General features: G+C 61.0%; 2 protein-coding genes across 10 annotated transcripts in view; one reads left to right on the top strand and one right to left on the bottom strand.

Annotated features, from left to right (window-relative positions):
- Positions 1-2,103: 2,103 nt before the first annotated feature.
- ETNK2 (ethanolamine kinase 2) lies at positions 2,104-11,421 on the top strand. Of its 2 annotated transcripts, none has more exons than XM_074893466.1 (8): positions 2,104-2,376; positions 6,172-6,431; positions 6,933-7,070; positions 8,282-8,424; positions 8,540-8,623; positions 9,011-9,180; positions 9,857-9,930; positions 10,100-11,421. In XM_074893466.1, the coding sequence occupies exons 1-8, from the start codon at positions 2,104-2,106 to the stop codon at positions 10,170-10,172; spliced, it is 1,215 nt and encodes a 404-aa protein (XP_074749567.1). In that variant the 3' UTR covers positions 10,173-11,421. The 2 variants fall into 2 exon arrangements, with proteins under 2 accessions (XP_074749567.1, XP_074749568.1); XM_074893467.1 differs by having other exon boundaries at positions 2,168-2,376; positions 10,225-11,421.
- A 603-nt stretch (positions 11,422-12,024) lies between these two features.
- The window catches only part of SOX13 (SRY-box transcription factor 13), a 42,065-nt gene continuing 27,794 nt past the window's right edge, over positions 12,025-26,295 (bottom strand). For 3 of the 8 annotated variants that reach the window (XM_074893684.1, XM_074893682.1, XM_074893683.1), the window contains exons 2-15: positions 24,898-24,975; positions 20,045-20,246; positions 19,327-19,432; positions 19,052-19,138; positions 18,516-18,688; positions 17,835-17,903; positions 17,560-17,674; positions 17,398-17,480; positions 17,157-17,316; positions 16,825-16,934; positions 16,599-16,695; positions 16,369-16,512; positions 14,551-14,767; positions 12,025-14,428 (exon numbers count right to left, since the gene is read on the bottom strand). In XM_074893684.1, coding sequence (XP_074749785.1) covers positions 14,155-14,428; positions 14,551-14,767; positions 16,369-16,512; positions 16,599-16,695; positions 16,825-16,934; positions 17,157-17,316; positions 17,398-17,480; positions 17,560-17,674; positions 17,835-17,903; positions 18,516-18,688; positions 19,052-19,138; positions 19,327-19,432; positions 20,045-20,246; positions 24,898-24,935 — 1,875 coding nt within the window. In that variant the 5' untranslated portion in view covers positions 24,936-24,975 and the 3' untranslated portion in view covers positions 12,025-14,154. The remainder of the gene's footprint in view (positions 14,429-14,550; positions 14,768-16,368; positions 16,513-16,598; positions 16,696-16,824; positions 16,935-17,156; positions 17,317-17,397; positions 17,481-17,559; positions 17,675-17,834; positions 17,904-18,515; positions 18,689-19,051; positions 19,139-19,326; positions 19,433-20,044; positions 20,247-24,897; positions 24,976-26,295) is intronic. The other 5 variants (XM_074893690.1, XM_074893687.1, XM_074893689.1 and 2 more) reach the window with 3 other exon arrangements.

Raw genomic sequence — 26,295 nt, 5'->3', positions numbered from 1 at the left:
AAGGGGTGTTCGGGAGGGTGATGCTTCTGCCAGCACTGAAGCAGCAGCTGCTGTGTGACCTTTCCAGCCAGGTAGGCAGCAGCCTCGGCTCTGCTCACCAGCCCTTCACAGAATCCTTCAGGTTGGAAAAGCCCCTCGGGATCATCAAGTCCAACCCTCAGCCCGACTCTACAAAGTTCTCCCCTACCCCACATCCCCCAACAGCTCATCCAAATGACCCTTAAACACACCCAGGGATGGGGACCCCACCCCCTCCCTGGGCAGCCTATTCCACTCTCTGACCACTCTTGCTGTGAAACATTTTTTCCTCATGTCCAGCCTGAACCTCCCCTGTTGCAGTTTAAAGCCGTTCCCTCTTGTTCTGTCACTAATTCCCTGGGAGAAGAGACCAGCACCAACCTCTCTCCAATGTCCTTTCAGGGAGCTGTAGAGAGTGATGGGGTCTCCCCTCAGCCTTCTCCTCCTCACACTGAACAGTCCTTCCTCCCTCCCAGCACAGCACCTCATCCTCTGCCCTGCCCCACGGATCTGCAGCCCGACAGCGGAGAGGATGTGGCTAAGCGGATGTTTGTCCCTCCTGGGAGGGTCTCTGCAGCCACGGAGCATTTAAACCTCTTAACGTTGGGATGCGCGACCCTGGGGATGGGAAATTCAAGGCACCCAACGATGTTACTTGTTTTCCATCGCCTGCTGCGGCGCTGAGCCATCACCTCCAGCGCGGGGACCAGGAGAGCCGTGGCAACAGCTCTTGGGGGGCCGGGGGGTGGAGGGAAGGGGCCCCAGCGGTCAGTGTATTTTAGTTGCATCCAGCGTTTCCTGAGGACAGCCCTGGTGCTCTGGGCAGCTGCTCGGCAGCGCAGGAAAGCCCAAGGGCTGGGAGGCAGCGGCAGTGCAGGCAGGGAGGGCAGAGCTGCCCAGAGACCCTCGGGAAGGCAGGGGAGCAGCACAAGGTCAGCGCTGGAGCTACAGCCCGGCCTCTCCGCAACCGTACAGCGACGCCGGCAAGCTTCTCCCCTTCCTTCCTACCGCAGGGAAATTCTCCGCTTGGAAATAACTAAACCTCCTCTGTCCTATTCTACACTGCAAAGGCTCTGGTCTGGAGAAAACTCGAGTGGATGTGGGCTTGAAAAAGCACCAGGTGACTTAAGCCCATGACGGCTTCTGCCTGTAGCCCTCAGCTGGAAAAGGGTCAGGCTGGCCTAAAATCGGATGTTTTTGTGGATCCAGTTCTGTCCCCATTCAGCACAGTTGTTTCAAGCAGCGGGAGGGGAAAAATGCCCGGGCTGCTTGCGGTGCTGCTCCTGGGCCCCTTAAGCCACCCTATTAACACCTCTAATCGCCTGGCCAGCGCAATTTCCTGGTGGCTGCTGCCCAGTCCTGGCTCGGAGGCACCGCTAACCCCCAACTGCCCCGTATTAACACTTGGGATTGTTATGGGCAAGCAATTAGGCCACGCTCAGCCCAGCAAAGCAGCGAGAGCAATTATGGCCTTCCTATTAAAACTGACAGAGCTCGCTCTATATTTAGAAGCACGGGGAACTGGCTGGTTTATTTTTTTTCCTTTTCCTTAAATGATTTTTCCCCTAGTCTCCATGGTCCATTTAGCTGGTTTCAGCCGCAGCCAGCTGTAAACTTTGGAGGGGGCATTCTCCTCTGAGCCAGGGGCGGTTGTTATTTCCTCTGATAATGAAGCGGTGTCAGCGGGCGGCGGGGGGGGGACACGGTGCCAACGTGCTCAATCTTTAATTACCAAACCCCTCCCCAGCCCACCTGTAAATCCCTCGTGGGGGTCAGCGCTTGGTGGGGGAGATGGTGGCGGGACTGGGGGAGCCGCGTCCCTCCTGGGGGACATCTCATGTGCTCCATCCCTTTTTATTATCACCCCAAAGGGATTGGGGGGGGGGCTGTGCGCACCCCGGGATGGCTGAGGGGGGATGGGGAGGGGGGAGGCACCGCGGTGGAAGGCGCCGGCCGCAGGTGTGGGGGTGCCGGTGGGGGTCGCGGGGAGGGGGTCCCGGTGCGGGTCCGTTGCGGGTCCCGCTGACCTCACAATGCGGGCGGGCGCTGGCGGGGAGGCGGCGGCGGGAGGCGGGCCGGTGACTCATGGCTTCCCAACGGCGGGCGGCTCCTCCCCGCGGCCGCCGGCCCCGCCGCAGCCCCCGGCACATGGGCCGCGGCTCCGGTAGCTCGGAGCTGGCGATGGCCGTTCCGCCCGGCCGCTGCCCCGACTGCCCGGGGCCGGAACGGGGGGGCGGTGGGGTCCCCGCCGTCCCCCACCTCGGTATTGCGGTGGATGAGGGCGATGTGCTGCCCGGGGCGCTGCGGCTCATGCGGGAGCTGAGACCCGGCTGGGAACCGGCCAGGGTGAAGACTAAGGTACGCCCCGTCGGGGGGGGGGCGGGGGGTGAGGGGAGGGGGCGAGGGACGGGACACACGGGGCACACACCATCCCCCCCCCCCCCCCCGCGGGGATCGTTCGAGGGGGCTGCAGAGCCCAGCCTGGGGGGCTATAAGGCTCACCCCGCGGTGCTACAGCACCCGCCGTGGGGCAGCGATAGAGCTCACTCGGGGGGGGCTATAAGGTCTGACATGAGGGTGACTGGAGGACCCACCGTGGGGGGGTATAGAACCTGCTAAGGAGGGTACAGCATCCCGTCCCCCCACCCCCAGATCTCCTCTCCACTCTTAGAGTGTAACCGGGGCCGATCGGATGTGCAAAGGTGTGACACCCCCCCCGACCCTGACTTTGGGAACCCCCCCGAGGGTCACTGAGCGGTGACTGGGACTGTAAGTGTGTCCCCAGGGTCCCTCGAGGCTGCCAAGGTGGGTGAAGGCTGGGGGGCTGCCGGGGCGGCAGGCTGCACCGCTGGTTCCCCCCTGAGTCTCTCCTGCAGGTGCTGCACCCCTGCCTGCACCCCTGCCTGCAGCCGGTGCTGCCAGGCCCCTGCTCGCAGGAGTAGCTGCTCCCAGGAGCAGGTCTCGCTTGGGTTACTTGGCTCACACCTTTGCCAGGACGCAGGAGCCGAGCCCAGGTTCGGATGGGAGCTGGGATTCAGCGGGGTTCAGAGCTCCTTGCACGGGACGGGGCTTGGCTGGGAGAGCGGGGCTGGCAGCTGCCTGAACATGGGAGTCCCTTTTCCCCTCCTCACCTCTGCCTGGGGGTGCCAGGTTTTGGGGGTGACATCTGAGCCCTCACCGGGCTCCCAGCGATGGGCACGGGAGTGTGGAGGTGGCGGAGCTGGGTGCACTCAAACATACACACGTGTGTATGCGTGTCCTCTGAAGGCACATGCTTCCCGTGTGCCTGGACTGTCATTAAAAATGTATTAATAGCCAAGTGTAATTAAATACAAGAAGCTGCAGGAAAATACATATGAAAGGGCAGATGGCAATAGGCAGGAAGCTCGGAGTTCGAGTTCCTCAGAGCACATAGTTGTAGGGGCAGGAAATGTCTCAGGCTCTGTGCAGCACCGAGCACAGACCTCGGTGGTGATGGTTGTTTGAGAAGGACCCCAGCTCTCCGGTATCCAGGCTCTCTCCAGGCATCGGAGGGGGTCAGTGTTCAACAGCAGCTTGTCTGTGCGTGCGTGTGTTTTTAATTAAAAAAAAAAAAAAAAAAAAAAAAAAAGAGGCAAAAAACCCCGTAGGAATTGCGGGGGGGAAAAAAACCTCCGGTTGCGTTTCCCTTCGCTGCTCTTGCCGGGCTGTTCGGGAGGGGATTGGAGCGGTGCACTGGTCCTCAGCTGGTTCCTATTAGCGTTCCTGTTCGCTCTCCTCGGCGCACTGGAGCGGTGCCCGCTTCACACCACCTCGTCACACCGTGTCAGTGCACAGCTGCTTGCAGGGGCTGTACCAGGCTGTGCCGGTGACATGGAAAAATCTCCTGGCACTTGGGGCAGGGTGTGGAAGATGCGAAGGAAGGATCTGGGTGCTTGGCCTCCCCCGCCTTGCCCTCTTCTTACTGGGGTCTTCAGGCCCCTGTGCTCCAGGTTGTGCCCGCTTTCAGGGCTCCTGCTCCTCACCCTTTAAGCTCTGTCCCTGGGCCAAGGCATCCCCGTGCCGGGAAGGCACAGGCAGTGTGGGTGAGTCAGCCAGCCACGCTCTCAGGGAAGCATGCACTCCTCCATCCCTCATCTGGCGATAAGAAGAGCAGCAGTGATGTGGAGCCAAACCTCTGCGAGGATTCCGGCACAGCTGGATGTTTTTAGCCCCACTTGGGCAACAAGGTGCCCTTTTTGCAGTCCGGCCCTGGGGCTACTGGCTGCCTCTCGGGCTGAGGAGTGGTGCTGGGGGTGCAAGCCGAGGGGGGTCTCATGGCAGGGGCAGCACCGGGGTGTTGGATGGAGCTGCTTCGCTTCGGCCTCTTTGCACAAGGCTTGGGTCTCGCTTCGCGTTTAATTGCTGCAAGGTTCCTGGTGTGGAGTCACACTGTTTCCCCCCCACTCCCTGCTGTCACACAGCCACAGCAGGGAAGGATTTGGGCTGGTAGCAGCGCTGTGACCCTGCTGATAGCTGACTGCACCTCGGATCTGCAAGGAAATGGCACCAGGCATCTCCCAAGCAGCCACGCTCGGGAGCTGGAGGAGCTGCCACCTCCAAACCAGGCGAACCCCTGCGTGTGTGTGTGCAGGTTGACGAACCACGTGTGAGTCTCCAAAGTTAGTGGCCTGGAATTCAGAGGGGATAAGGCTCAGTAATCCCATTAAACCTGCTGGAAAGGGCTGATCGAGCTGTCGAGCAGCAAAACAAAGCAGTGCAAGGGACTTTGCAGGCGAGGAGGTGCTGAGCATCTTGAGGTGGAGCCATTCACCTGTGGCTGATGGAGGGCACCGGCCCCAGGCTGCACCCTCTTCTGCATGGATGGGCCATGCCACCTTTTCCTTGCTGAATTTCTGGCCTCTGGGGTCTGGCAGGACAAGGAGAGGAGACCAGAGCGTGGCACCATTGTGGAAACACAGATTATCTGCCTTGGGAAAAGCAACTCGGTTGCTTGAGAAGATTCAGCCCGCCCCAGCTGCAGCCCACCGGGGCCGTGGCGGCTGGCTAGCCGCTTGCCGTGCTCGCCGCGAATCCAACACCAGCCAGCTGTGTAACGAGCCGTCTAACTTGGGGTGTCTCATTCCAGTGCTTTGAGTTTCCCTCGGGAGACTGCATGGGGAGCCCTATATATAGGCACCCTATATAGGAGCGTGGGTTGCTGAGTGGGATGTCTAAAATTAGCTGTCCCACCCCCGAGCACCGCTGCTGCCGTAGCACGTGCCCTCGCCCCGCTCCCGCTCCGTCAGCATCACACCTGCTCCGGGAGCTCCCCGAACCCCAGGGGGATCGACAAATCGCTTTCCTGGGGAGCAGCGGCACCCTGGTATGCTCAGCCTCGGCGCCGAGCAGGAACCGCATGGGGCTGAGCATCCTCCCTGCGTGGGGGACGATGGGACAGGGGTTTCCCGTGAGGCGATGGAGACCCGAACCCCTCGGTGCGCCGGAGGCGACCGAAAATCGCGGCGGGATGGGGAGAGGAGCCCGGTGCGGGCGGCAGCCCCTGCATGTGCGCGGGCAGGCGGCCAGGCCGGGGCGACGGGAGAACAAAACTCCCTTTCCATCTGTGAGGAGCCATCAGAGCAATGACACGAGACGTCCCCAGCAGAGACGTCCCTGCCTATCAGCGACCCGGCCCCACGGGGAGGGTCAGGAGGAGGAGATGGGGTGGTGGTGGTGTTTGTTCCACGTTGTTTGCTGGGTTGTGGTTTTTGGGGTTTTTTTTAATTTCATTTTGTGCCAAAAGATTTACGTTGATTTTTTTGGGAGCGATTCCTGGAGCCGCTCGGGTGCCAAGTGTGCTGGCGGCACATCTGGCCTCAGCTATTCCTGAGCTTCCAGGTGAAAAACGGCAGGATTTCCACCCAAACTGCCAGCTTTGTGCAGCTGAAGCCTTATGCCTGTGGCCCTGTGCAGAGCCCCAGTACATGTGTGAGCCTCGAGGCCTTGCAAACTCGAGCCATCTGCTGCGGGAGCTTTCCTGGCTGCCGTGGGCACTGCTGCTTCGTGCTCTCTTTTGCCCGTTGCCTGTTCCTGCCTTCGCTTTCTCCCTGGGGTCTGCTGGTGGGAGGGGGTTTCCCTTTGGTGTGGCAGGGATGTACAGGCATCGGCTCTGCCGCCCTTCTCCCCCTCCAGCTCTTCACCGATGGCATCACCAACAAGCTCGTGGCTTGCTACACGGACGAGGACATGGCGGACGCGGTGCTGGTCCGTGTCTACGGCAGGAAGACGGAGCTGTTCGTGGACCGGGAGACGGAGCTGAGGAATTTTCAGGTGCTGCGTGCCCACGGCTGCGCCCCTGACCTTTACTGCGCCTTCCACAACGGGCTCTGCTACCAGTTCCTGCCGGGCATCGCGCTGGGGCCCGACCACGTGCGGGACCCCCACATCTTCAGGTGTGCAGGACCCCCACGTCCTGGGGTGGGCGGGAGACTACGGGGGAGCCACAGGAAGGGGACACTGGTGCTTCTCTGGGCGTGGGGGGTTTGCTCTGTGTTTCCACCTCACCCCCTCACTGCCTTTGTGCCAGACCGGTGCTCGAGCATCGCTGACGGGCACAAACCTGGGTGGTGCTGGGGGATAAATGGGCCAACCCGCAGCTGGGTTTATCAGTGTGTTTTTAAAGCATCAGCTTTTGGTGAGCAGAGATTTCATGAGAACCACAGCTTTCACCTGAATTTGCCCTGGAAAGGTGAACGCTGCTTTTGACCCAGACAGGGTCCTGATACGCTTCCGAGGCTTGCAGCTGAGGTGGAGGGGAGTCTGAGCTGCGCTGAGCCTGCGTTTTTAAACACGGCTTTCGGGGACCCCCCCTCAAGGCTGGTTTTGTGGAGCACTCCTCTGGGGGACACTGCTGCACGGCCACCTCTCACCCACGTGTCCGTGTTTCCTTCCAGGCTGGTGGCCCAGGAGATGGCCCGGGTACACGCTATCCATGCCAACGGGAGCCTCCCCAAGCCCATCCTCTGGCAGAAGCTGCACAAATACCTCACCCTCGTGAAGACGGATCTCAGCCCAAAGGTATCCAACCCCAGGTAAAGGCAGAGGGATCCCAAAGAGCCAGGCTCTGGCTTGGGCATCCGCTGCCCACCCGTCTCTAAGTCTTCCCCGTACGGGACCGGGGGGAAGAGCCCTGGTTCCCAGGTAAAGCCTCTGTGGGACTCTGGGGTGGGGGAGCGGGGCTGGGGATGGTGCTGGGGCTGGATCCGGCCACGTGGCTGCTTCTGCATCACGATCCCTCCATGAGCAAACTCATGGCCAAGCCCCCAAGAGCAGGTGGGGTGGAGGCATCTCCGCACACCCTTCAGCACCCTTCCTCCTGTCGGGGGGGGCGTTTGCTGTGTTAGAGCAGAGACAGCTCTGGGTTGTGTCTCTGCAGCACCCAGGCAGGATCTGGCCTGAGCCAGACTCCCACCTGCTGTTAATAATCCGCCTCCTCCTCCTCCCTGCAAATCTAGCCTGCATTTTAAGCCCTCCCTAGAATAAGCTGAAGCTCAAGCCCTTCTTATGGCGGGGATCTGAGCAGCAAGGTTGAGCTGGTGTTGGAGGGGATGCTGGAAACCCAGTATAGAGTAAAGCAGCCAGTTCCCACTTGAAAACGGTTCATCCCATTTCTGGGAGCCTGGGTTCATGCCAGGTGAGTGCCGGGGTGTCTGGGAAGGATGTGGACAGCCCCAAGAGGTGGTGGAGGTGAATGAACCTGAAGGCAAGCGAATAATTAACCTGTTCCCTGAGCAGCAGTGGCAGGCCACAGGGCTTTTCTCAGCACTCGCCCCGCTGCAGGCAGACTTTACCCAAGCCTGCACCTTCAGTGCAGCCAATTAGGTAATCATTAACTGGCTCGCTTCTTGGAATAGAAACTTCTGAGGTTATGGAGAGGATACGTGCCCTGACAGAGTCCAAAATATTCCCGTTGCCTGGGGGTTAGCTGGGCGCTTTGGGAGCGAGCGCTGCGGGGCTCGGTGGCTGGTGGGGTGAATTTGGGGGATGGATGCGGGTGTTCGTGGGGAGAAGGGAAGGGCTGAGGCTGCACCGTGGCGTCTGCGGGCACCCTGGGTACCACCCAGCACGCCAGAGGATGTCTAAGCCACACCTGGCCTCCCACCAAAAATGGCCTTGTTAGCTCTGCTCTGTGTCACTGATGAGTTCGTTTATCAAATGCACGGAGGGAAGCAGGGGGCAACGCTCTGCCCCCGCAGGAGGTTCCCTGTGAGCAGAAGTGATTCCACCCCGTCCCCTTCCCCAGCCTCCAGCAGGATGTGCCCAGCCTGGAGATGCTCGAACAGGAGCTGGCCTGGATGAAGGAAACGCTCTCCCAGCTCGGGTCCCCCGTCGTGCTTTGCCACAACGACCTGCTCTGCAAGAACATCATCTACGACGGGACACAAGGTTCGTGGCAGCAGCTTCGCACACCCAGAGGAGGGGTCTGTCCCTCGCCCGCCTCCCCAGGGGCTGGCAGCTCCATCTCCAGCCCTTCTCTGAGCCCCGGCCTTTGCCTCCACAGAGCACGTTCGCTTCATAGACTACGAGTACACCGGCTACAACTACCAGGCTTTCGACATTGGAAACCACTTTAATGAGTTTGCGGGTGAGTTGGGCTCCTCTTCGTGGCACCAAAGGTTCTCCCCCAGTTGCAGCGGCTGCCCCGGGATCTCCCCATCCTTGGGGATGGAGGAGGAAGTTGCATCCCCAGTCCCGTGGTGGGAAATAGGGCAGCTCGTCCTCGGGGTTAGAGGGATGTGCGAGGGGAGGGTCTCTGCTGGCAGTGGGGAGCAGCCTGGCTGCAACACCTGCACCAGCCCAAGGGTTAGTGACCTCGAATCAGCCCGTCGTGCGCACCGGGAGCTGCAGGGGTTTCGCTCACCCAGTTGTGCGTGGGGAGAGCCCTGTGGTCACGTCGCTTTGCACCGGAGAAACCCTCCCTTTCACCTTTCTGCCACCCCCCGGGCATCGCTGACCCCAGCTCCCCTCGCAGGCGTGAAGGAGGTGGATTATCGCCTCTACCCCAGCAAGGAGACCCAGCTGCAGTGGCTGCGCTCCTACCTGCAGGCCTACAAGCAGCTCACCCAGGGGGACCGAGGAGGCACAGGGGTGTCTGAGGAGGAGCTGGAGGCTCTCTACGTGCAAGTGAACAAGTTTTCTTTGGTGAGTGGTGGAGATGGGAAGGAGACGGCCGCTCTGTGGGACAGGTTTCCCTCAGCTCTCAGGTGAGCTGGCTGCAGCTTGGCTGGTGAGGATGGGGGTGCAGGTACCAGCCATGGGGGGTTGGGGGCACCTGGGGCAGGAGGTTGCCCCAAAGAGCCCAGCTGCACCTCAGAGGCACTGAGCCCCTGGGCAAGGTCAAAGATAGCACTGGCTGCCCGCCATCCCACCGGATGCCAAGGAACAGCGTGTCTCTGATAGCTGTGGCCTTGGGCATCCCTTCAGAGAGGCCAGGCGCAGCCAAGAATGAAGAAATCCTCTTTGGTAAATGCCATGGGCAGGAGGAGCCAATTTTCTGGAAACTTAGGGCAAAATGTCACTGGTTTCCTGGCTGGAGCTGCCAGGAGGGACATCCCGGCTGCAGACACAAAGGTGGTACCCTGAGCACGTTGCACAGCTGTTCAGCATCCTTCCTGCTTGTCTCTTCTCCAGGCTGGGACCAGCCTCTGGAGCATATAAAAATACATGTGTGGGCCAGCCCCAGCTGGCTGCCACCCCGCATCTTGTCGTCACAGCCACGGGACTTCTGGGACCCCGCCAGGAGAGGCATGAACAGCTCATCCTGTGGGCAAGGATGATGCTCCGTGCCTGTTTCTGATCCGTGTTTTGTCTGTTGCAGGCATCCCATTTCCTCTGGGCATGCTGGGGCCTGATCCAGGATAAATACTCTACCATAGACTTTAACTTCTTAAGGTGAGTCTGCTGGGGCCGGGCGGTGTTTGCTCCCAGCGCAGTTCAGTGTTAGAAGACTGGAGCAAGAGGATCCCAATGGCCCCTCTGTGCTGGAGGGATCCTCTGTGGCCAGGGGACATGGGGCCGGGGGGACAAGTGTCTCATGTCTGTCCCTCTCCTCTCTCGGCAGATATGCAAAGCTAAGGTTTAAACAGTACTTCAAGATGAAGCCGGTGGTCACAGCCCTGCAGATCTCTAAATAGCATCTCTGGCCTGTGAGACCCTGAGCTATTTTTGTCCTTGCTGCGTCCACAGCCCTCGCATCCCCCTCGCCCCTTCCCCACCCCAGCCGGGGGCGAGGGCAGGTCCTGATGGTGGGAAGGTGGAGGAGAGGAGCTCTGACCCGGCCACCGATTAAAGGAGACCCTGGACATAACTGAGACTGGACCGTGAGATGCTAGAGAGGACCACGGCCTCGGAGAGGCCCCTGCCTACGCCAGGAAGCCTTACCATCGCCTTAAGGCCGAGCCCCGGCTCGGCCCCGGTGCCCGGCAGGTCTGTGCTTTGCTGGCACTACTGCTGCTTGGCCTGGCACCCAGTTTTCTCCCTCTGTGCCGTCCCAAGGGGGGAAGCGGGTCCCCCCGTCTGCTCAGGACCCCCCCAGAGCTGCCCAGTTGCTTTAGCTGCCCAACACACACGCTGTGCCCGTTGCCTTCGCTGCTCCCTCCGTCCCCTCTTGCCCTGCCTGCTCGGTGCCACTTGGGCTCCCACCTCCAATCCCAAAACCTTTCTTGGGTCAGTATTGATCCTGGGCTTGGGGCTGTCTCTGAGCACGGCACCCTTTTCCACGGGGGGTGGTGCTGCCGTGCTCCAGCTTGGATGGTGCAAAGCAGCAAGGGGCAGCTCCAGCCGTGAGCCCTGGGACCAGGGGGCTTTTGCTGGCGGGCGCTGGGTGCCTGCGCCCCGGCGCTGTGCTTGGCCCACGGCTGGCTCTGCTTGTCCCCATGGCCATCATCTCCCAGACTCCCGTTAGCTCCCGTCATGGTTTCCCTTGTAGTGTCCTGTGCTGCTGGAGCAAGAGGCTCCCACCTCTGCCTTCCCCGTCTCCCCCAGGGCCAGGGGGAGGTCGGTCCTGCCCCTCGCACGGGCACCATCGCTGTGCTCCTCTCTTGGCTGTGTCCTTGCGTGGGACCCCCTGGCAGGAGGTCGAACAGAGCTGACTTGCTCCATGAGTGCACCCCTGTCAGCACTCGGCTGCTCCCCGCCACCACAGGCTCTGCGAGGGCAATCCTGACCTGCTGAGCACTGTCCAGCTCATGACAGTGGCTGTGCATCAGCTGGGGGGTGAAATCAGACCCCTCTGCCCCTGCCTTGGCTGCTCGGCAAGTGGTATGGGGACAAGGTGGCCGTCCCCTCCGCACGGGCACAGGAACCTGCCCCAGCAAGAACTGGGACTGTTGTTGCATCTGGTGTTTGTTTTGGTGCAAAATAAAAGCTGCTGGTAGCTGGAAATGGGGGATGGTGGGTCTGTGGGGACTGGTGTGCCAGAGCAGAGATGCTGGTGGAGGTATCTCCTCCCAGGGTGGGCTGCTGGTGTCCCTCCATGCTCCTGACCTCTCTTCAGGTGCCCTCACTGCCCCTTCCTGCAGGCAGCAACTGCTGGGGCTTGTCCTTGTCCCAGAGCGATGTCCTGGGGTTGAGGACAGTCTCTGCAGAGCTGACCCCTCATCTTCGTCGTGGCCCCCCCGAGGCACCGTTGGGCTCTGGCTGTGGCAGGGGCAGGCTGGGCCACTGGGCTGCAGCGGGCACCCGGGTGGAGGAGGCTGAACCCCAAACCTGCTGCTGCGTGGGGTGAGACCTTGGGAAAAGCCTGGTGGGAGGTGGGAGGAGAAGGGAGCGGCTTGGGGCACACAGGGCAGGAGCAAATGCCGAGAAACAGCACAAGTGAAACCATCGCAGGGAGCGAGAGCCTGGGGAGGGGGCTGTGCTGGAAGGGGGGCAGGGAAGGGGGGAAACAAGCACCCCCCATCCATACTCTGACTGCCTGGAGTGAGAGCTCCCTGCCCAGCCCTCGGCTCTCCCTGACCCCAGGCTGGTAAAGTCCAGACCCAGATCTCCGCTCCAAAAAGTCACCTTTATTGTGCCAAGGGGTAGGGAGGGGGACAATTGTAAACAAGTATGTGAAATATACAGGTTAAGTTACTCATCGTCTTATTAACAAAATAAAGCTCTATCTATATTTACAGTCTTTTTTTAAAAAAAAAAAAAAAGAAAAGAGAGAGGAAGAGCTGCATCTTTGTTGGGCACTTCTGCTTCCAGCCCCCTCTGCAGCACAGCCCATCCCTCCCTGGGGGCCAGCACCCCTTCCCCAGGGACCCCAGCCCCAGCCAGAGCAGCACAGGGAGGGGGAATAAATAAAGCACTGACGAAGGGCAAGAGAGGAGGGAGGTGATTGCTGGGTGGGCGAGGAGGCGGGATCCTCCCTTGGATAAACGATGTCCTGCCGGCAGCCCCGTGGGGTGCAGGGGAGCAGCACTGGTACCCCGATGCTCCTCTGGACACCCCCCTGGGGCTGAGGACGGGCGTCCGCTGCAAAGCCCCCATTGCAGGGCTTGTGTCCCCCCCGCCCCCCCCCCCGCAGCCTGGAGCGAGGGCTCCTTCTGCACCCCCAGTGGTGCTGGGCTGAAGGCCAGGCTGGGGCTGCAGCCGCGCTGCCTGTTTCTGCCTGTTGCCACAGGGCGGTGCACGGACTCTGCGCACAGCCGGACACCGTGCGCTGACACCCGGACACTGGGAATGCACAGCCAGACTCTGCACGCACAGCCGGACACTGGGTATGCACACCTGGACACTGTGCATGCACACCCTGAGACTGTGTATGTACACCTGGACACTACACACACACCCAGACACTGTGTATGCACACCCTGACACTGTATATTCACACCCAGACACCGTGCATGCACACCCGGACACTGTATGCACACCCTGAGCTGTGCACGCACACCCAGACACTCTGCACGCACACGCAGACACTGTGCACGCACACCCGGACACTGTGTATGCACACCTGGACACTGTGTATGCACACCCTGACCCTACACACGCACCCAGACACTGTATATGCACACCCAGACACCATGCATGCACACCCAGACACTGTATGTGCACACCCTGACATTGTGCATGCACACCCGGACACCACACACACCCAGACGCTGTATATGCACACCCAGACACCGTGCACGCACACCCGGACACTGCGCACGCACAGCCGGCCACACAGCCCCTCTCTACCCCAAACACCCCTGGGCTGGGCTCTGACCGGAGCAAGGTTGGGTTTTTTTAGAAAAAAATCTTTTTTTTTCTTATTTTTGTAATTGCTGTTATTTTTCTCTCCCTCCCTGGTTTCAACGCTGCAGCCCATGGGTGGAGCCTGCAGCTTGCAGGGCTGGGGTGCGGGAGGGAGAAGAGGTGCCCAGGGGCCACGGGGCACGTACCCACCGCAGCCGGGGCTCGTGCCCGGGGCAGGGGCCAGCGGGGGGACGGGGTGACGGCGCAGCCAGGGAACAGGCACCCTCTTTATTTACAAAGTGGGCCAGAGCTGTCAGGAGCATAAAGGGCTCCTCGGAGCCCTTGGCTGGCACTCGGGCCAGGCGAGAGCTAAAAATGGCTCCACGGGAATTTGCTGGCAGGCTCTAAAGACCGAGTGGGAAACGCAGCAGGGAGGTCAGGCGGGGCTGAGCGAGGGACAAGCGGGTCCCCATCCCGTGTCCCCAGCAGTGGGGGCTGGCGGCTGCGGGTGAAGCTCTCTGCAAGGGACTCACAAGGGCTGGGAGATGCTCTGGGGGTTTTCCCGCACCCCGATACCCTCAGGGAACTCCTGGGGGGCTGCAGGTGGGTGACAGCCGGTGGCACCCATGTCCCCAGGCCAGGTGGCTTTTAGCTCCCCACACCCCTGCCGCCACAGCAAGGCTGCACCAGCCCTCGCCAGCTCGCCCAGCAGGGTCAGCACATCCCAACCATGGCCCCATGCAGCGCCCCATCACCCCCGTGCCCCCCAAAACTCTGGGTGCTCACCTTCGTGGGACCCATTTGCAGGCAGCAGCTCCCACCCGCCGGGGTCACCTCTGCTCCCAGCGCAGCCCTTCGGCTGAGTCCCAACAAATCGGGGGGATGCTGTGACCTCCTTTTTGGTGGCAACCAGCCCTGCTGCCCCCACCCACCGCCCCCTCGGCCCCCCACTCAGTCCGTCAGCACCACCAGCTCGCCGTCACTCTTGTCCTCGCCCTCCGAGTCCTCCTCCTCGCTGTAGCGGTACATCTCCCCATCGGCCACCGAGTGCCCGTCGTCTCCGCCGTCGCTGTCCTTGAGGCTGCGCGTGTTGACGATGACGGGCATGTTGGGGTCCACGCCGCGGGGCAGGTAGTGCTCCATCACGGGGGACGTCAGCTGCATGCCCACCGGCCGCTGGTACAGCACGTCCGAGGAGGCGGGGGGCACCTGGCTGCCCTGGGGCCTGCGGGACAGGGGAATCCACTCACCAAACGGACTATCGGGGTGCTCCCACCCACCTCCTGGTGCACCCACCCCATGGGCGCCTCGGTGAGCACCCCCAGATGGGAGGAAGGGGCGCGTTACCCTATCAAGTAGCCCTGCCTGGCGTCCTGCCGCCGGTTCCTCATCAGCGCCTTGTACTCGCCGACGCGCAGCCGCTTCCCCTCCACGATGCAGGTACGTTTGGGTCGGGGCTTGTACTTATAGTCGGGGTATTTCTCCAGGTGCTGCCGGCTCAGCCGGGCTTGCTCCTCGTAGTAGGGCTGCTTCTCCTGGTTGGTCATGGATTTCCACCGGGAGCCTGCATGGAGAGGAGCCGCGGGGCGCGCTTACACCCTGCCTGCTGTGGTGAAACCCACGCCAGCTCCCAGCTGGGAGAACCATCGTGAGTTAATTAATGTTCATACCATCCCCTGGGCAAACAGTAGCTGAATTTGCACCCAGTGAGTGCAGCAGCACCGGTGGGAGCCCTGTGCTGGGGTGGGGAACACTGGGAACAGGTCCCCAGCCCTGACCCTCCCCTGGCACCTCTCGGGCCACAGCTTTCGAGCCTCTCCAAGGTACAGCGAGCAGGTGCTGTGGCTAAAACAGGCTGTGCCAGCGTGTGACTTGCATTCCCCCATGGGCTGACCTTTATTATCATCGCTGCCAGCACCCCGGGCAGGAGGGTGAAGCAGGGCACAAAGGCTGCTGGGCTGGGAGAGGGGCTCGGGGCCAGGTTGGTGGAGAGAAGGGATTAATCCCCTCAGCTCAGCACCTGGGAGGCTGCAGCCAGACCAGCGCCTGGTTTGGAAGTGAGATAGACGAGCTGGAGATGTTTGGAGATCCTCAACATCCTTGGAGATGCTCAACAGTCAACAGGACACAGCCCTGAGCGTCCTGGGGGGACTATGGGGTTAGCTGGGCTTCAAGCAAGGCTGCAGAGATCTCCACAGACATCCCACCATCATCTAAATCCTCCCGTGAGTCCCTGTGTTTCCCTTTCCTGGGTGTCCTTCACCCGCTAGAACAGCCCAGCTCCCCCAGGGAGCTCCACCTCCACCTGTACCACGAGCCAGGTGGCCCAGGTAAACTGAGGCACGGAGAGATGCAAACCCCTCGCCCATGGTGTCCTCCACCAGCTCCTTCCCCACGCACTCAGCCCCTCGCACGGGCTCAGACCCGCATTTCCAGGACCAGGAGAGCACACAGGATCCAACCCCCTCCCAACCTGGGTTCATACCAGCTCTGGACCACTCATCCATCTGCAGGTATCCACCTGCTAAATTTGCACCCTGCGAGCAGCGAGTGGCTCCAGCTCCCCGGGCAGAACCACACCGGTTATTTAAAGCCACGGACATCTACCACGACAGCAAGCAGCTCACCACAGCGCGCTTGCTCCCGGCCCCCCGAGCCCCCCCATGGCCACAAGAGTTAAGCGGAGCAGATCCTGCCTACGTGTTCCTTCAAAGGGAAAAGCTTGGTGGTTGTTTTGGGGTTTTTTTTCTTTAACGAGCAGAGCTGCTAAAAGGAGTCGGTGGCAGAGCGAGGTGCTGGTGTCGGAGGGAACCCACAGCACACCTGTGTCACGCCGCTGCACGCTCGCTGCTGGCCCTTCGGACCGGCTCGCTGGTGACCGCACCGCTTGCCTTTAATAGCAACGTGGCCTCTGGGAAGGGGCTGGTGTGACTGAAAGCCACAGGACCACTGCTGTCAGGGGGTGTGAGACGTTGGCTGGATGAGGCCCGTGCTGCTACGGGCATCTCCAAAAGAAATGCTACAACAGGGGTAGAATCATCCTGGTGGGCATCACCCCTACGTGGAGGCTGAGGATGAGCGGAGCGAGCAGCTGGCTGGAGCTTGTGTCCCCCTGCAGAGGGGGGGTCCTGCCCCAGCCCCCCCAGTGCCATCCCTGGCACTCACCCAGGATCTTGCTGATGCTGGAGTTGTGCATGTCCGGGAAAGCCTGCAAAATCTTCCTCCTCTCGTCCTTCGCCCACACCATGAAGGCGTTCATGGGCCGCTTGATGTGGTTGTTGTTCCTGGACTCGGGGAAGTGCCGTGAGCCTGTGAGGGAAACAGCTGAGGTCAGGAGCCAGAGGAAGGACCAAAGGGGGGGGGTGTCACAGCACGGTGCTCTCGGCCATCCTCACCATCCATCTCACAGGTCAACAGAGCCTCGTCCAGCCGGTGGGCCGGCGTCTCCTCCATCCGCTCCTTCACAGGGGAAGAATCAATCCCGACGTGGTCCTGCAGGAGAGCAGAGGGTCAGGAACCAGCCCCAAGCCTTGGAGCTCACCCAGAGACAGACACCCGGCTCCGGCCACCAACAGTGGGGTCGGAGAGGGGGACAGCGACCACCCGGCCGGCATCCCTCACCTTGCGGTAGGGGTTGCTCAGGGATCCCTCCATGGCTCCGCTGTGGCCATGCAGCAGCTGCCGCGCGTCCTGGATGGCTTTGGTGATGGCGTCACCTTCGCCCAGGAACCCTGGCAGGACACCGGCACCCATCAGCGCCAGCACCCACTCCTCCGACACCCCACAGCACCCCATCCCACCCCAGCGATCACAACTGAGTGCCCCAAGGGGGTGGCACAGAGCTGCAGGTGCCCACCCAGGCCACCCCAGGGATCAGAGATGTCCCCTGGCTCTGGGAGGTGGCCAGGGGAGGGCGTGGGGCCACCCCTCAGTGAAGGCACTTGGGAACCCACCCAGAGGCAGGTTGGACGGGCTGGTCTGCAGGTCCCTGGTGGCCCCGTGACTCGGCGTCAGGGACTGGCAGCTGCTCATCTTCAAACTGGGCGAGCTGGAGGCACTGGGGAGGTCGGAACCTTTGGGTTTGGCCGTCAGGTTCAGCGGCTGCGAGGTCTCCTGTGACAGAGGGGAGGCAGGGGTGAAGCGCAGCCCCCGCAGCACCCCAGCCCGGGGGATGGAGGTGCTTTGGGGCTGTACCTGCATCTGGAGGTGGCCCGAGCCGGCGGGTCTCTTCAGCGTGGGAGGAGGGGGGCTGTGCAGCAGCTGCACCGGGTATTCCACTGCGGGGAGCAGAGGGAGAGGGGTTGGGGGACAAGGCCACCCTGCAGGGCTTGGGGCAGTCCCGGGGACCCCGCTCACCTGGTTTGCAGGGGATGGGCTGGATGGGCAGCGCTAACTGGGAGTCGGGAGTGACGGGGAGAGGCTGGTGGCTGGGGGTGAAGGCGGGAATCATGACATAGGGCATGTTGACCTGCTGGAGGGAAGAGGGGGAGAGAAGCAGAGAGACCAGACAACCGCTGCGGGACACGGCAGGCAGGTGCCATCCCCTTGCCTGGCCCCGGGAGGGGCACACAAGGGGGCTGCAATCACCCAGCATGGAAAGGGGGACATGGGGAGGTGTCCCCTGCCTTTACCTGGATCTGTTGCTGCAGCAGGTTGATTTTGTGCTGCTGCTGGATGAGCTGCTGCTGCTGCTTGGCGATCTGGCAGAGAGGAGACAGCTGGGCTCAGTGGCATCCACGGCAGCACCAAGCTGGCCCCAGTGGGGCTACGGCCCGGCACGAGCTGCCCAACACCATCAAAATGGGGACAAGGGATCTGCAGAGGGTCTTGAGGGCCGTGGGGAGGGCAGGCGGGGGGTGGCTGAGCTGCCCCTGAGCCACCTTGAAGGGCAGGGGGAGAGAAACAGGCTGGAGGGACAGTGTCACCCTCGCCCCAGGGTATGCCAGGGGTGTCACCCCTGCCCTTAGCACCGTATGGGCCACCAGAGAGGAAAAATAGGTGTTCAAAGAGAGCACAGTCAGGTTTAATTATTTTAAGGAGTGCAATTCTCATTTTCTTTGACCCCTGTCCTCCCAGCACCAGGGAGTGAGATGGGGAGTCTTTGAGGTGGGCACAGAAACCGGGAGGGTTTCTGGGCAGACAGAGAAGTCCCCCTGCCCCCGACGCCAAAGCCACCTCCCCACCGCTCCCAGGAGAACCCTGGCCTGATCCTGCACCCACAGCCAGCAGATCCCAAAGGGATCCCCAAAGGGCTGGATGGTCCCTGGCAAATGCTTGCCCTGAGCAAGCTGCCCACGGGGACCCAAGCCCACCTGCTCCTGCTGCTGCCGTGCCAGCTCCATCTGCTGCTGCTGCTTCTCGAAGAGCATCGCGGCCATGTTCTTCTGCTCCGAGTGGGCTGTCAGGAGCTGGTCCCGCAGCGTGGACAGCTGGTTGATCATGACAAGTAACTGGAGCTCCTTCTCTGCCAGGCTCTCCTGGGTTCCTGCAAGAAACCAAGTGGCTGCGGGTCAGAGGCTTGGGGAGGGTGAACAGCATCACCACCACCGGTGTGATGGCCAGGAAATGGCTCATGCGCAGGGGGCGTAAAGATCCCCATGGGCTAAACCAGCCCCTTGGTGCAGAGGGCAAGCGTTCATCAGGGGTGCTCACCCCCCCAAAAATCAAATTAATGTTTTGGTTTAAAAAGAACAAACCCTTATTAAATTGTTAAAATATTAAATTATTAAATAAAAACACTTGCAGGCACATCTCCCCTCCAGTTAAGGTGGGAACTACCGCGTTTCCAGCCCCGGCTGCCCAGGCATGAGGAGGACGGTGGAGGTGGGTGGCCAGGGCAAGACTTCACCTTTCACTTCCTTGGCCTCGGTGGTGTTTCGGCCCAGCAGCCGCTCCTTCCAGTCACTGGACAGCAACTTCTCGATGGTTGGCATCACTGTCCACGCCGGCAGGGACCGGGGTTGGCAGAGCAGGGAGAGGGTAGAGGACAGCCAGGTGAGCACAGCCCGAGGCTCTGCACCATGGCATGGGGTGGCTCATCCCATCCCGCAGCTCTGGAAAATACCGAGAGGCCTGAAGGGAGCGGGGAGGGCTCCCAAGAGGCCACTCGGAAATATTTCTTACCCTCCTTCAAGTTCTTGTTGAAGTCCAGCTTCTCCTGGCCACTGACGGCCGGCTCGAAGGCAGAGCGCCTGGGCTCCAGCGCATCGCCGGCGGGCGAGCGGGACTCCTGCGACACACACAGTGTTACTCAGCACCCGCTCCCACGGACGGGGACATCCCCAGGTCTCTGGGCAGGAGGTGCTGGGCTGGTGGGATCCTTGGAGCCAGTCCAGCCCAGCCCAGCTGGCTGCTGGACCACACTCTGCCAGGCACATTCCCCCAGCCCGGCTTGAGAGCATCTCTGCTCTTCATGCTGCAAAGATGTGTTTGCTGGAGATTTCTACTATTTATTTAGACTGCCTGGCTCCTCTGAGACCCATCCCCTCCCCGGGAGGCAGCACAGGGAGTGGGAGGGCTGAGGCTGCTGGTCGTGGGAAGAGAAACCCAAGAGCAATTAAAAAGGGAGGCTGGAGGGACGGAGCACGGCTGGAGCAGGGGGCTCCATGCCAAAGGCAAAGCACTCAAATCCCCGAGAGCATCAACAACAGCCAGAAAACCTTGGGGGAGCCTCAGGTTTCAGCTTCGTTTCCTCAGGATGAGGAATAACCACCCAGGGAAACCAACCCCCCCACTATGCCAGGGGATAGAGCCCAGGTCCAGAGCCGAGATGGCCGCAATGCTCTGCCAGCCCGGCGGGACCCCAGCCAGGAGTAGGGTTTGTCACAGCCGTGGGACCCACCTGCGGCAGGGCCTGGGGGTCGGTGCCCTCCTTCGGCGGTGGCCCTGGCGGGTCATTGGGACGGGGCTCGGTGCTGGGGGCAGCCCCCGGCGGGGACTCGTAGCCACCCTCCTTCTTCTCCTCCGTCTTGATAGTGCAGTTCACCATGCTGCCCGCTCCATCGAGCTCCAGGTGGGGAGAAACGGGGCTCCTCATGGACATCCTATGGGGCAGCAGGGCCATCAGCAGAGCCATGGGCACCCCCTGGCCATGGATACCCCTTTTCCCAGCCTGGCCCCATCCTGCTGTTTTTACAGGGGCAATGGTCTCACTTTTTGCCATGGCTTGGCGAAGCTGCACTCTCCTGGCTTCCCAAGCTCAGGTTTTTTGCAGATTTGGGGCTCAATGGCCAGAACCCCCCAGGGAAACAAACCCTTCACACTTTGGGCTGTGGAGTGAATGGAGAAACAAAGCAAAGCCCTAAAAAAAGCGACCCTCTAGATGGGATTTAGGGCCAATATGAGCACGTGCCTTCGCGTTTCATCCAACAGGCTGGCAGAGAGCAGCCCAAGGCTCACCACGGCAGAGACCCGTGCCAGACCCGAGCCAGCACCCCAGGGGTTCTTGGCTCACGAGCCACCCCGCCCCACACCGCCCCAGCAGCCGTGCCTAGAAAGCCGGCCGGGCAGCAGGCAGCTTTCCTGCTCCGACGGGAAATGGAAATCCTGGCCCCACCGAACAATGGCTGGGACGGCCACCAGAATCGCTCCTCTGGGAGTCCCCGGCACAGCACGGAGCTGGGACCAGCCGAGCCACAGCCAGGGCAAGGGGCTGACCCCAGGGAACGGCTCTCCCCGATTTCACCAGCATGGCTGTGGCTGCTGGTCCAACCCCCGGTGCTGCCGGCCGCTCGGCCGGGCACCGCAGAAGTGACTCGAGCTGGGCTGTGTCCCTCTGCCACCTCATCTCCGCTGCCGTGCTCGCAGGGATTTGCCTTCTCAGGGCCACCAACCCTCACGCTGCGCAGCAAGAACGGGAACAAATATTACCTTCCCGACACCTTTCAGGGAGGAATAATGGGAAAAGGAGGATGTTAAGGACGGGAAATTCCCCGGCCGCTGCCAGGAGCCAGGATCTGGGTTGCAGGACCACAGGGGCTGCTGAGGTGCGAAGGTGCCGTGGTGGGATGGGGAGAGCATCCTGCACCCCACACCAGGACCCCCCTGCTCTGCTCCCTCTCGCCTCCCCACATCCCAGTGGCTCATCAAGACCCCCCTAAACCAGGACTGGGGGTGTGAGCTGGGATGGGGGGGCGGGCTGAGCCGGGCTGCCCCACTCAGGGCAGCAATTACATAACAAACAAAGCCCAGCTCAAGCTGCGAATTAATCAAACCGCTGAAAATAAAACCTTCCTCTCAGGAACTTCAAACAAAAGAAACGAAAACAACAAGGCCGGCTGGGTAATGAAAAGCCAGGGCTGTGAATAGGGGACAAAAGGAAGTGGAACAATAGGGTGTTGGACAAAAGCAATAAAGTAAAGGGAAGTGTGACAGCTCCACAATAGGGCACTGTGCGCGCCAGCCTTTCTGATCTTAGCGGGGCTTTTTTTAATCTCAGTTCCCTTGCCCTCCGCTGAACAAACCACCGCACTCGCCAGGCCAGCGGGCTTCCTCCCGACGTCGGCATCGCCGGGATCTGCCGCATCCTGCGGCACCGCCCGCGTCGCCCCTTCCTGCCCCCGGCTCACCTTGGCCAGCCCGACGGCAGGGAGGGCGACCCGGGCACGGCCAGCGCCCACCCAAAAACCCATCGCCTGCCTTGGGCACGCCTCGGCCGGGGAGGAGCCGGACACGCTTGGCAGCGGCGTGGCGGTGGCGGGCAGCCAGCGGGAAGCCGTGCCCATGGCTCTGCCAGCTCCAACGACCCGCGGAGGTAGGATTTACCCCGCGAGGCTGCCCCGGAGCCTGTGCTCTCGCTGTGCTACAGGTGGGGAAACTGAGGCACGAATGCACGGCGGCTGCAGCGCCTTGCTCTGGGTGCTTTCTTAACACCCCACACCTGCGGGTGTGGGTGCACAGCTGCTCCCAACTTCCAGCCTTTTTTGGGTTTTTAAAGCAAAATAACCCCTGCTCAGTGCATCCCTACCGCAGGTCTGCCCTCCCTACCTGTGGCTGGGGTGCTGCCCAGGCAATGGGGCGGCAGCAGCAGCGCTGCAGCACAGAGCGATGCCGTCGGTTTGAGACACACACAAAAGCGACGTCCCACTCCTCCGGCAGGTCACATTCCTATTGTACTTAACCTCCCGGTGCCACTGGAAGTTTACTCTTAAAACGGGGCCGATACTTTAATAGGGGTCTGTTTGAAAGGGGCCTCATTGTGGATTTATTATACGGTTTGCCGAACAAAAAAAAAAAAAAAAAAGAGAAGAAAAAGGAGAGAACGGTGCCGTTATCTTGTTACAGGGCTGGTTCCCGCCGCAGCCCTGCGCTGTGGGCTCAGGTGCTGGGCTCTGGGGCTGCCTGTGGCAGACAATAGGGATGGGAACAATTGCCTTGGCACCAGGAGTGTAACAGATCTTTGCCTTTAATGTTTCCCATTTAATGCAGGGCGGGAGGGGAAGGGAGGGAATAGCACTGGGATGCGAAGTGCCAGCCTGGAGGACCAAAACGGACCCGCCGTGGAGCCATGAGTCCTCGGTGAGGGACCAGGGATCCATGGGGCTGCTTCCTCCCAGCACGGCGTTTTGGGGAGCACAAGGGGGGCTCATCTCACAGGCACTGAAGCCCTAAAACGTACCGTGCAGGCATCATTGTGCTCACCTCGCCTCCAAACTTCAGCCTGGCAAGTCCAAGGGCTGAGCTTTCTGAGATGGCGACAGCTTTTCTTTCGCTTGTCGTACCCCGAACAGCACGTCCTGCAATTCTCCCTGTGGCCGTGCCACCCTTCCTGCCTGCCAGCCGATCCTATCTGCCCCGTTTGTGTTGCAGCAGAACAGCTCGAAAGGCCAGGGGGGGCCACCGAGGCGCCAGCAAGCCCCCACCCTGCCCGGCACCGTAGCAGCTTGGGGAGCACCGGTGAGATGCCAAAACCCTCCGTGACACTCAGAGCGTCTTCAGGGTAGCTTGTGCAGGCTCTGGCTTTGCAGATAAGGGGGTGGCCAGCATCACCCCACCCCCACAAAGCAGCAAGAGGAAGAAAAACCAAAAAGCTGCCTTTTTGTGTGGTGTGGTGCCGGCTGGACCAGGCTTTCTCCCCGCAGCAGATCCTGCCTGCAGTCGTAAGAAAAGGTTTTCTGCTCACAGGGCAGCTCAGGGGGGAGGCTGGCAGGTGGGACTGCCTGAAGGGAGGGGGATGTCTGCCTGCGGCTGGGGCAGGGACCAAGCAGGCGCTGAGATTACGTGAAATCCAAGCACTCTGCAAAAATATCAACGAGTGCAGGAGGCCAGAAAGCCACAAACGCACAAAATTTCCCGCGCTGCCGGGGTGTGAGGAATTGTGGACGCGCTGCTCGGCTCGGGCCAGCGGCACCACCACCTTCAACGGTCCCGGGAGAGGATGCAAGCACAGGAATGGTCCCGTACCCCCGTTCTGTGCCACAGCACCCCTGCCACAGCACCCACTGCCTGTCTCAGGGCTAATCCTGCCTCTCAATTCAGGGTTGATCCAACCCCCAAAGGGCTCCCGCAGAAGGGGGGCTTGGGGAGAGCAGCCAGCGGTTGGCTGGGGAAGCTGGGCTGCCCACATTCTCAGGCTGACCTTGCCCTCACCTGCCCCTCAGGTTGACGAAGGCAGCAGGGGAGGCTCTTGGAGGTTTTGTTTTCCTCTCTCTCCCCAATTACAGCAGAAAGCTGTCAGTTCACAGGTTACAGCAGACTTTTCCCTTCAGGAGCCCAGCGTGGTACCCAGTCATCCCAAACCAAATCCTCCCATCCCAGCAGCACACAGCCACTCGCCCCACGGCCGCATCCTGCCCCCAGGGCTCAGGTAACCAACCCAGCCAGGGGAAAAACACCCATGGCAAAAACCCGAGGGGGAAACACCATACGGGCAAACACAGCAACGTTGAGGAGAGCTGGGGTGGCGCGACACCACTGCTGTGCACGCACCAGCCACGTGCAGCACTCGCAGCCCCCAGCACCCCCTCCGGAGAGAGGGTAGAGGAAAAAATAAGACACACACGGACGTTTTCTTCTTCCAGGCAGGACCCGAGGAATCCCGGCCGGCCACCAGGACAGACAATAGCCCATCTCCTGCCAGACAAGCGGGCTGCTTTCCTGCCAGACTTGGAATGTCCTTTCGGGGCTGTTTCCAACTGTTTCCGCCCGGCGTGCCTTCGCACATAAAAGAATGGATGGCTTCCTCCACCGTGCCCGGGCAGGGATGGCCAGGGACAGCCGAGGAGAATGGCCCCGGCTGGGGGAAGTTCACGGAGCTGCCATCCCTCCCTGGGGATGCAGAGCATCCCGTGATGGTGGGTTATTCCCTGGGAAGGCGAAAGCAGGCGGCTGTGGGGGATGCGAGCTCTGCTGCCCCCAGCCGTGGACGGATGGGGACCACCAGCACATTGGCTACATGCTGAGGGGCAGAAAGTGTAAGACCCCGGGGCTTACTGCTTCTGAAAAAGCAGGTTTTAAACCCAGAAGGCCCAGAAATGCTGTCACCACGTGAGAGCCATGGCTCCACGTGTCCCCAGCGGACGGCAGCCGCTCAGAGCCGCGGGCCACATGTTCCCCCGCGGGGCTGCGTCACAGGCGCGCACCCACCCGTGCTGCCCCACAAACCAGGGTGCAGCAGCAACGGAAACGCTCTGCGCTGGGGGGGAGCACGAGGCAACGCTTTACGTATCCTCTAATGCCACATTTTCAACATCTTACCTGTCAGCGGCGCTCCCACGGAAAGCCACAACCTCCATCTGCCCAGAAGGCTGCCGAGAACTCAGGTTGCCGGAAAAGCTGCAAAATCAACGCCGAGAAGGGAGATCTTTGGCAGGCGGAGGGGGATTTCGGGAGGGTAATGCCCCAGGGGGCAGAGGGGCAGCAACAAGTGCCCAGCAAGCGCAGAACTGGGCACCAGGCTGGCACCCGCGTGCCAAGAGTTGCCCTGGGCAGGATGATGCCCACATGAGCTGTCAGGCACGTCCTGCCCAGCAGCAGCCTATGGCTGCTTCACCATCCCAGAAAGACCCCCAGACCCCAGCTGCTCCTCTCCATCCTGGCAAGACTTGGGATTCCATGGGAAAAGCTCTGGCGTCAGCAGGAGCTGGGATTTCCCACTGCCCACGCAAAACAGACCCGTCTTTGTCCAACCTCCATCCACCATCAGTTCCCTGAAGGCAATTTCTCTCCCTCCGAAGGACAACGGCCTCTAGAAACGTCTCTACAGAGCCAGAGCAAAGCGGTGACGCTACGGTGAGAGCATCAGCATCACGGAAACTCCAGGGAACAGTCGGCGCAGGAAAGAGCAGAAGGTCACCCCTCTGCATGTGCCACCCCGAGCACCCCACCTTCCACGCAGGTCCCCTCTGTCCCTTCTCCAACCAGGCATGGGACCCCTGTCCTGGTGACCCCCATGTGGGGATAGCTCCCCCTTCACCCCATTCCTATTGCTGCAGCCTCAGCGCTGCCACATTATGGCTCTTTTTTTTGGGGGGGGGGGGGGGGGGCGGAGCATCAATTCTCCATCTACTAAGATGAAAAGCAGCAACGCGGGTCTCCTGTTACCGCACAGCACTTGGAAGATTTAACCCTAACGCAATTACAACCAGCTAGCATAGCATTTACTAATTCTATCCCCCAAAAAACCCAACCTGCCTTCTTCAAAGGCCTCCAGGCCATATCCAGGACTGCTAATGAAATGCATATCTCTCTGATTCATGCCAGCAGAGAAGCCCTTCAGAGGTTCAGGGGGAAATCAAATCAATCCTGCTATTCAAAACTTGAGAAGAGAGAGAAAATAACCCGTATTAATGGCTAAATTCACTTAAGTGAACGCTTGCAAGACAGGGAAAAAGAGATGAATTCTCAGGCTGTGGCAAGGGTAAGAGGATCTGGGTTGCTTAACGAGGTGGCTCTATGTCCTCCACGTACACCAGGAGATCCCAGCTCTGTGTAGGTTGTCTCAGGGCACCGGCCGGTGGCTCGTGCGAGCACTAAGCTACAGCAGATTGAGTCCTTAGAGGGCAGGTCTGTCCCCAGGGACCCAGGTCCTGCTTTTCTAAGTCTTACGGGTTAATCCTACTTGCCAAATCCAACTCACCCCCTCGGAGATTGTGC

Source organism: Strix uralensis, chromosome 24 (genome assembly GCF_047716275.1).
Source record: "Strix uralensis isolate ZFMK-TIS-50842 chromosome 24, bStrUra1, whole genome shotgun sequence".
Taxonomy (NCBI): Eukaryota; Metazoa; Chordata; class Aves; order Strigiformes; family Strigidae; genus Strix; species Strix uralensis.
This window is presented reverse-complemented; position numbering and strand designations above follow the sequence as displayed.